The 10,060-nt window shown below is 42.7% G+C and overlaps 1 protein-coding gene across 4 annotated transcripts in view; it reads right to left on the bottom strand.

Moving 5' to 3' along the window:
- SKI (SKI proto-oncogene) overlaps positions 1-10,060 on the bottom strand; it is a 137,831-nt gene continuing 127,771 nt past the window's right edge. For all 4 annotated transcript variants that reach the window (XM_006016198.3, XM_014523282.2, XM_006016199.3 and 1 more), the window contains exons 6-7: positions 7,544-7,774; positions 1-3,104 (exon numbers count right to left, since the gene is read on the bottom strand). In XM_006016198.3, the coding sequence (XP_006016260.1) occupies positions 2,916-3,104; positions 7,544-7,774 (420 nt within the window). In that variant the 3' untranslated portion in view covers positions 1-2,915. The remainder of the gene's footprint in view (positions 3,105-7,543; positions 7,775-10,060) is intronic.

Raw genomic sequence — 10,060 nt, 5'->3', positions numbered from 1 at the left:
CTTTCCCTAAAAAAATGCAGATCTCATTCAGTTTTAAGAAACAAAGATTTTATCCACAAAGAAGTTGTGTCAATGAATAAATATATGTTGCAGAAGTACAAGGATAAAACTAGATGATACGGTAAAGGTAAGAGGAGCTGATTTCCTGGATCAGACGGGTACAGATTTCAACATACTGTGGGTTGGGGGGGAGGGGGGGGGGTTGTTGTTAAACAGTAAGGAAAGACTCATTCAGAGATTAGCCAAAAATAATTCAAAGAAGTCAGCATAGGAAAAAAGACAAAGGTGTGTTCTATGTGTAATTTCTTGACATTGCGATGGAGCACTGCATAAGAGAGACCTTCTAAACATGCAATGCTAAAGCTAAAATTATTTAGTTTCCCTTGAAGAAATAACTGAAAAATATAGTTCTGGAAATCATAAGGCTGAGAACATGATACTGCATATCAAAATAAATCCTTTACATAAGACAGTAATAATGCCCATTAATGAATATACGTATGGCAGATTTTAATTCCATGCATATGATTTCTTTTAATAATTGCAGAAAAAAACATACAGAGAAGCAAAAAAAACCAAACAAAAAAAAAACCCATCAAAAGTTCCCACATTAAGAAACCTGCATAAACATAATAATCACTGTTCCTTTTGCATTGCACTTTAGAAGAGGAGATCTGCACCTTAACTGGATCTCCAGCATCCCAAAACATACAAGGGCAAAGCCCCGTAGAAATGGACAGTTTTTAATTTCACATAATTTACTTGGTATAACAATATTTTTTTGCTCCCCATAGTTCTACATTGTCCTGGTAATTCAAATTCTTTCATATACCTTCTTTTTGTACCTAAAACATATATATGAACTTTACTTCCTGTTTAATGCTCACAGTTATAATGGTTATTATAATGGATTCAAGCAAACAGCTCTTGTTTAAAAAAAATCTTTTATTTCTCTAATGTACTGTAAGTAAATACTATAATTTTAGGATTGGCAGCCGCTTTTTGTCTACTGGGAAATAATTTTCAGGCTTACATAGTTTGCGTAAATGTCCAAAAGCAAATATAGATTACCAGAAATATGCTTCATTATAGAGAATAACTTCTGCGTACAATGATGTACAGGGTTCTTTTTAAGTTAAATAAGTGTCAGCATTTCCTGTACAAGATGCTAAAAGGAAAAATAAGCTGGAAGGCACGTCATCAGCCCCAGGTCCAATTTTCACCTTATTATGCCTTTAAGCTTGGCTGTACAATGAAAAGTGAGGTTTTTCTGTGCTAAACCATTTCCCTTGTTCAGTAAAGCATTGAATATATTTGATAAGTGCATTTGGGGCCCCAGTTACTACTGCTTTCCACCACCTGAGATGTACAGCCATGTAAAACAGGTGTAAAATGCAGCAACTAGTGTACTTGGTGAGGAAGTCTCATTGAGTAGCATTTGACACCTGCTTTGTACTCACTTTGCACGGGTGTAAACAGTGACATGAAGTGCCAGGCTGTGGAGAAGTGGGCAGCTGTTTTTTATGTCTTTAAAGCGTGGAACAATCTAGAATGATCAACTTGTAAACTTCATAACCACAGAATAAAACGCAGAGGAAGATTTTGACAAAGTGCAGTTCCTTTAAAAATAAGACAAAGTGATGGCATGCTGCATTTTTATTCCTGGGCTGCGGCTTGGATCCCAAAATTAAAGTAATTTCTGTTGTTTGTTTGTTTTTTAAATAAGATGTAGCCTTATTCACAGCAGCAAGAGTTAATTTTCTTGTATCTGATAAGTATAATGTTGCACTTTCCTCGGGCACAGTAATTCTGACAGATGATTCTGAGTAAGTAGATAAATACTGAATTTATGAAAGATGGTGTAATAAAGATGAGTTCTTCAGAAAACTGAAAGCTGAAGTAAAGATTTCAGAATGACTTCAAAATACGTGTCTTTTTTTTGCTTATTCTTTCAACCAACCTGACAGTTCATTCACTTCCTTCCTTTCTTCCTGCCATTCTCTTCCTAGAACAGAGGTGCTCTTGGATGAAGCAAGTCTTTTGAGCACAGCAGTTAACAACAGACGTCTTTAAAATTATGGCATCATTTACAAAACACTGAAGTCAATAAGGCTGGGTTTCATATCTCTCTAGCATACACCTCCCCCCACCCCCCTACACACACACTCCCCACCCCTCCATCTTCCTTTCTTCCTGGGTTTAGCACAGGAAAATGAAGATCCTTTTTACTAAGAAAAAAAATCAGCTTTGAAAAGCACTCTGAAATTCTCATACGACCACGTGACAGGGTTAAAACGGTGATGGCTTCCTAAACGGGTGGAAAATTGCTGATGAAATGGCAACATCACCAGAGGGCTTCTACGTTAAGAATCCCAAAGCCTGTAACAAGTCATTTAAAAATTGTGCATCAAGGGGTTTTTGTTTTGCTTTTAAAGGTTCGTTACAAAAATTTCATTAAGAGTTTTAATACCAAGTCTGTATGATGTAATAATTTTAAATAGCTTATAACAAAAGTTTGTTTGTTTTTTTTAAGTGTTCCAGCAAGCAGAAGGGCAACATAAAAAAGCACTGCCATGCTTGCTTTCCTTTTACTCTGATTTAAGTTGGATGATGCTGCTTGCTTGAAGTCTGCCAGTAGAAAATTTGCTGTGGACTCAAAAGTTTTAGTTTATAAACACTTTGTGTGTTATAGGCACAGTAAGATGTTGTGCTATATGGATTGAAAAAGAGGCGTAATTCAGTGCTTCTGTTGTAAAGAGTAACATTTGCCCTCCAACTAATAAAGTCCGTATTTATGGATGTGTGCGGAGATGCGCACACCTACTCACACATGCACTTACACGCACACCCCACGCATCCTCCCTTACTGTGCATATACGTCATTCTGTATGTGTATTAGACAATGTGGTGTTTTCTTAGTTCTCAATGTTGTTTGTTGTGTTTTCACTGCTGGGTTGATTGCTTGATTTAGGCCACAGCTGTTCCTGAAGTTCCTTGACCACTTTTTCCAAGTGTTCCCGAGCCTCTCTCTCATGCAGCAGGTCAGCTCGGAGCTGCTCCCTATCAGCCTCTGCATGCTGAAGCTTAACTTGTAGGTCCTCGATCTAGAGCAAAGCACATAAGAAACAAGATTGTAGTACTGTGACTGTGGATTCAAACAAGTACTAGATAATTTGGGGCCTGATAACTATGCGAGTAGTTTATACAAACAGAAGAAGAACAAAGTACAGGCAGTCCTCAACTTACAATGTTTCGCACTTACAACGTTAATAAATTGACACCCTGTTTCAACTTTCTGACGTCAGTTTTGACTTTACAACTCTTGATCGGATGCCACGCCACACCAGCGAACAAGTTCGCTGCATTGCTCATCTCCCTGGAGAACATGTGTCCAAACTTCCTTGGACGCTTGCTTTAAGAAAGCAGACAAGACTCCAAAAAAACTTGCAGCCAAGACTCCTGAGAAGACTCCAGCCAAGAACTCTTCAAAAAGTCGAACCAAGAGCCCTTCAAAAAGTCCAGCAAAGTCACCTCAAAGAAGTCCTTCCAAATCAATATGATTGCAATTTATAATGTAGCTATATTACTCATCTATAATTGATTGAATACAAAATTCTGGGGTATTTTTGGTGAAAATAGAGTATCAGGCCTTGGTTCAGGAACCAATCCCCCATTTGTAACATTGTTTCTTATGAGAAAATTGGTTCCGAGTTACATTTGGACTTAAGACATAGTTTTCAGGAACCAATTGTGTCGTAAATCCGAGGACTGACTGTAACTTCTTGAGGAATTAAGGATCACTGGTCAGGTAAAGAAGGTATTTTTCTCCAGTACAGGCAAACAAGAGGCCAAGTAGATTAATGGGAGCTGTTCCTTTTCACAGCATTTCAATATTAGATGCTGCTGGAGATCAAATACTAAGTGTGATGGGCCAGTGGTCTGATATGAATCACAGAGTCTTTAAGTACTTAACCGAAGTCCCAGCTAAGGCAGCTCTTGTGTCATTAAACTTTGAGGTAGGTAGCAATTCCATTTTGTAACGGCCTGCTAAATAATTCCCCCAAGCCGAAGTGATTCATTTCCATGCATTTTAGAAGACTTATTAGTGTGATTGTCCAAAGATGCATTCTTACTGGCCAGCTGGGCCTTTTAGACAGTCACAGCTGTGTCCCAGCACACAACAAAGACAACTGTGATCTCTTCTTGCATGTAAGAATCCAAACACCTTCTACGTTTAGAGCAAGGGGCTGCGAGGGTAGGAAGACTATGCCAGTAAAGTACTCTGTGGGGATGGGAAGGGAGGAAGAGAGAAGTAAGAGGATGGAGGCATGAGAAGTATTGAACAAGACTGAAAGCTGAACTGGCAGCTATTCAAATTCTTTTTTTTTTTGAATGAAGGGAGAATCACAATTGATGGCTGGACTGTAGACTGATGCTGAAAAGACAGCTAGGCTTCTATGGACAAGAGTGGATCCAAACAGCCCTAGGAACCTGACACAACCAGTTAAGACCTAATAGAAGTGGAGGGGCTCTATTCAAAATCCAGGATCCAGGGCTTGCTGGTTATTCTGCAATGGGAACATGGAGGAATGTACAGTAGTTTCAGAAAGCAAGCACTTGCTGAAGGACACTGTCTGCATTCCCGGGAAGGTCATTTGAACATCCTCAGCTCTCCCTTGGGCTCCGGGAGGAACCCAGGACTTTGCAGACTCATTCCTTTGTTCTAGCTGTCTGACTCCACAGCCAGCAAGTGGAAGGAAAAGGGGACTACACTGGCTTGTAAAATGTAAAGGGACAAGTATAATACAAGGCTGGCAGCATCCGCACTTGACAGAGGCAAAATAATAGCTTTCTGGGGCCAAAACGAAGTGCATCTTTGAACACCAGGTCTGAATTTGGTCCTTCGCACTGGGATAAGAATATGTAAGACTCAATTTGAAATGACCTTCAATAGGAGTTAGGTGCCTAACAATCTTGGGCTTCTATTGAAAAATCCAGCCCTGCATTTATAGTCTGATCTTTTCTCATGCTTGTTTTGATGCTATTTTTCTGAAGACCAAACCTAGCAATAGAACTGTGGTTTATTTAAAAACAGTAAACCAAGAATATGCAGATACACACAAACTTCCTGTGCATGTTTGGCAGCTAAGAGTTAATGTCAAAGGACAGAGAGTTACAATTTGCTTGGGTTGTTCCTAAGTGGGGTTGATTTGTTGATGGCTCTTAAACTCCCGAGGCACTTTTGGAAACTCCACCTGAGGGCTCCCAACATTTTGGAATCTTGTGAGCCTTGATGCTGAACTTATCTTAAAAAAAGAAAAGGCCCGCTACCAAAGGGGAAGAAAATGTGGATGTCATAACATTAAGTCAGGTCAAAGCAGGGGAGGAACACACCTGCAGATCTGCAAGGTTCAAGTTGGCAAGGGAAGAGTTTATTTGTCTGCACTGGCTGTTGCTTTGTTTCTTTGCTAAAGTGGAAGTCAACTGCAGGTAACGCCCTGTGCAACAGCTCTCAGTCTACTTCTGTTTAGTCTGGACACTTCTTATCAGTGAGACATCCCGTGATGCTAGGGAGGAAGCCTGCATCATTTCCTGCTTCCGGTCTCCTGGTTAGACATGTCTCAGAGCAGTATAAGTGAACCACTCCCCTTCCCGTTATTGAGAGCGTGGGTTAGGAGAATTTCAGGGGTTGTTGCTTTTTCTTTTTATAAAGTAACTCTTTAAAGGCTGGCAGTTAAGCTTCTGGGGGCATGACCAGCAATCCAGCTTCACATGGAGGACACACACACTGAATTTAACACCACACATTTAATAACTAAGCTGTTAGGTGTGGTCTGAAGGGACCTCTTTAAGATAAGTTCAGATATGTCAGTACAGGACCTGTGAGAGAAATTTGGGGACCCAGTATGTCCCGATAGAGGGGATCCAGCTCCCATACTGGAATAGGAATTAGAGAGTGACCTGATTTTGGGAGGCCCCTGAGCTTGGGGCCCCAGTATAACTGCATCCTCCCTGTTGCCCCAATCTTATAGGCCCTGTGTCAATAGACAACCTAGCTGTCTGGTAGTTGATAAGTTGCATGTCTCTTCTCTGTATGGGCCTACATTTAACCAAGATCACTGGCTGCTTTCTGGCTTTGGAAAGGGAGTTAGTGAGAAGGGATGCACTCTAGCAGGAAGGAGGCAGGCTTGCTCACAGTGAATCTGCCCTGTCTCCCCATGATCAGAAAACTTAAATTTGCCACTTTTTAACCAGACTTGGCATGATGACCACTGAAGGCAGTGGGAGGCAGAGGGAAATGAAGGAGGGGGCAGGTCAGAGTAAAAGCTAGAGGAGGGCAAATGAGGTGAGGGAAGGAATTAGCCCTGGGAAGGTGCGCTGCTCAGGGGCCCTATAGAGTGGGGTGAAGTTGTGAGGGGGTTAATGAGGGATATGGAGCCTTGTTCTTTTATGCAGAGGTAGTTTTGGAGTAACTGGGTTGTTTTAATGGGAGGAGGGCAGGGGAGGGCCACATACTAGTTTGTCACACAAATCCAGGCAGGTGCCATTGAGCTCTCAGTTCAGCCTGTTCTGCAGGGTCATTTCAGGGGACTTGGAGCAGTGAATGGCCTCGCCTTGCACATGCCCTCCAGCACCAAGACACAACATGGTGGCTTAAGGGAACACAGACTGAACTCTTGCTCCACTTCGCTTGGGAAGTTTTAACATTTCATTAGAAGAGCATCTAGCGAGGATGGGGCAGGGTGAGGGTGGTGGTGGTCGATTTATAGGCATACAGATATGAGACGTTGGCAGAGAAACAGTCCCACCCTCCCAGGACTTCTGCAGAAATTACTTCTCAAGCGTTTTCGTTTTCTTAGACGTGCTTGTTTTCTTATTGTTCTAAGGCACATATAGAGCAATGCCTTTCCAGTGCAGCAGTCTGCCCAAGTTTGGGCCTTAGCTCCTCCTTTCCAACTGAATCTGCAGTTCCTTTAGATCTAATTTAATCTCCATGGAAATCCGATTAGGGAAAGTGACTTTGCCTAATATTCATACTGGGTGAAATCCACTACCGTGCACAGGGATGGCATGTGGCCTACAAGAGCTGTAGTGGGACTGAAATGATGCTAACTGATGAGTTGGCCCTCTTTACAATGTGCATTTCAGCTGACGTGGATTACTAGCATCAAGACCCAGTCTGTGCTTGGCTGTATGTGCTACAGTGGCTCGTGCCTGATAAGAAGGATGGCGTTCTGCTTCAGGTCCTGGGCTGAAGCTTAGAGTTTGTTTTGCTGTACTAGCTTTCCTGTTCGATTGCGAGGCATTCGGTCCCTCTGTGCCTCTTTTTCCCATCTTGAAAATGGGAGTGACAATTCTTCCTCATTTCATGGGGGTACTCTGTGGCCCAGATACCTGTAAAGATAGGTTTCAGCTATATAAACCAAGAGTATCTCTTGCACTAATCAAGCATTTAGCCTGAGGAGGGGTACTACTGCAATTAGTCCTAGAAACTGGAAAGGAGACAAGTTGCTAATCCATCAGCTGCGAGGTCTGATCTTACCTGGGCAGAGTACTTGGCCCGCAGCCTGCCTGCTTCGCATCCCTTGTCACAAACCCGGATCTGGCGGGCTTGCTCCAGTTCCCGCTTTAGCCGTATCCGTGACTCGTTGGCTTCTTTCATTTTTTTCTCATTCTCTGCTCTGAGGCGTTCAATCTCTTTCCTCAAGTTGCGCTTTGCTTCTGTCGCTTCTCTCAACTTCTCCTTCTTTGCCACACGCAGAAACTCCAGCTCCTGGAAAGTACAAGCAGGTACAGAGACTAATGAGACCAAGGCAGGCTCATACAAGAGTACAGCAAGGAAGGGAAAGTGACAGAGAGATGGATCCAAACCAGAATGCCAGACTCAAACTCCACTGGAAGGTTTTACTGGTCGGAGAGCCTGAGCCTGAAACCTGACCCTGGGTTTGAATTTGCAAAAGTTCCATCCACTGGAACAAGCCAAAATCCTGAGGTGAAGCACCATACGCTCTGGGCTTTTAAAAAGCCAGGCCACATCCAAACTTTGCATCTACTATCATGCAAAAGAGGACAGTGTCCAAGTCTGAATAGAAGCTAGCAGTGGAGGTACCAACAGTTTAACAATATGCACTATGCTGGCCAAAACAACTCAGAACAGAAGTCAAATGGACCAATGCTAACGGCTGTCCATTAACTATAGAAACTAAACTGAGGCAGCACGAAGTTAAGACAGGTGCTGTCTGGATGGTCCTTTATGAAAATCAGAGCTGGTCAAGAAAGTGTTGCTAATTTACTAATGAAATCAAGAAATAGTAGATAAATCAAAACTGAGAAGATACTTGCGATGAAAGACCAAAAATGAGTGAGTTTTTCTTTCTCATACTAAGCAGTTCTGCTTTATTATCTGTGTTCGTGTGCAGCCCTGGGGCTCCTGGCAATGAGCCAAAAGACCACTCTGTTACATTTAGGAAACCCCTTTTCTAAAAGCTAAGCTTTGTCCAGACTGTGCTGCCCTCTAAAATCTATCCCTCTGCTGCCATCCAAATCCTTAGCATGAAAACTCAAACCCAAGTAAGAGCCATTAAATCAAATTAATAACGGCATGGAAACAAATACAGCGAGGCGACAAATAAGGTGGTGGGGGGGGGAAAGACATGTACGCCTGCGCACCTATTACTTGTGCTTCTGTTTAGAAGTCATGGCTTGCTCAGTGACTGGGTTTTTCAAAGGGTTAAATTGGATGAACTATGATAGAACTTTTTTTTCCAGCATCAGCAGCATTTCCTCTCTGCCAGAGTCAAACCCTCACAGTAACAGGCTTCTGTTAAGTAACACTCTGCTGTCAGGTCATGGGAAATTCACTCCTTTGACAATCTCACTTCCCAGCCAGGCCATTGTTAGCTCAACCTCAGCACTGGGGGTATGTAAGTACTTTCTGTGCATGTGGAATTGGAAAACCACAGCTGCCAAAATGGAAACTGATGGCCAGGCATCATCCTCTCTGTGTACATCGCAGTCTTGCTTGATTAATTCCATAAAGCTCAACTCTTGATGTGAACTTCTTGTTCAATGCATAACTGGCTTCACTGAAATACAAGGAAACCAAGTGGCTGTCCCCAAGGTCCCAAACTGAGTGAGCAGCTTGAGTTAAATAAAACAGCTGGACCTCCCTTCCCTCTGGACCACGTGCTACAACCGAGACAGCATGTCAGTAGCCTGCAGAAGTGCACCCAATGCCATGGATACAGCAGGCTTTGGTTCAGAATATTCTGAGGAGTCATCCAGGCATTTGGTAGTATCTCTCTCTAACTTGCATTCCTTCTGGTGGGAAACTGGTAGAGCACCTAGGTTTAATACTGTTTTCTAACCACGCAAAGCTTTAGTGCAAGCAGATCACATGTCTACCTGGAGCCCATCCCCAAAACCCTGGTGTCTGCTGGCTAACAGGACAACCCTTACCCACTTTTGGCCAAGAGTCTGTTTCATCTACTCCTGGCTGTCTGCTAAATGTGATTATACCTTATTGGAACAAAGTAGGTTCCTGGTCCATGGAGTGCAATGCATTATTAACTGACTTAAGCTCCAAATACACTGCTTGAAGAGGAGAGTGAAAGGCTCCCCTTGCCTCTCTGTGCAGCCACTGTCACTATGCCACCTGCTGTCATTGGCACCCAATCACCTTGCATAAGAGGCCTGCACAAATTAGGAGGGAAAGGCTTTCCACCAATGAAACAGCAGGTTGTGTTCACTATAGGTCATCCTGCAGGGCTTGGCACGTGCAAAATGTGGAGGAAGCTCAATACAGACTGGAGCACTCAACTTCTCACCACATCTTGTCTCTCTTGCTAAGTGTCTCTATGCCCTGGTGATACCTGCCTGGGCTGGATAGCAGAGGGATTTTACATATTTTACAGTGCCATAAATAAGACAATCCTTTAGTGAGAGATTTTTGCTCTGAGAGGCAGGGAAAGCTTCCCAGTGCCACAAAAAATCTCTGATTTTTGGGTTAAAAAAAAAGAACAAGAAAAAGGGTGGGGTGGATTCAGTTTCTTAAGCAGGA

The sequence above is a fragment of the Alligator sinensis genome, unplaced genomic scaffold (assembly GCF_000455745.1).
Source record: "Alligator sinensis unplaced genomic scaffold, ASM45574v1 scaffold366_1, whole genome shotgun sequence".
Lineage (NCBI taxonomy): Eukaryota > Metazoa > Chordata > Crocodylia > Alligatoridae > Alligator > Alligator sinensis.
The sequence above is the reverse complement of the archived record's forward strand: the minus strand, read 5'-3'. Positions and strand labels throughout refer to the sequence as shown.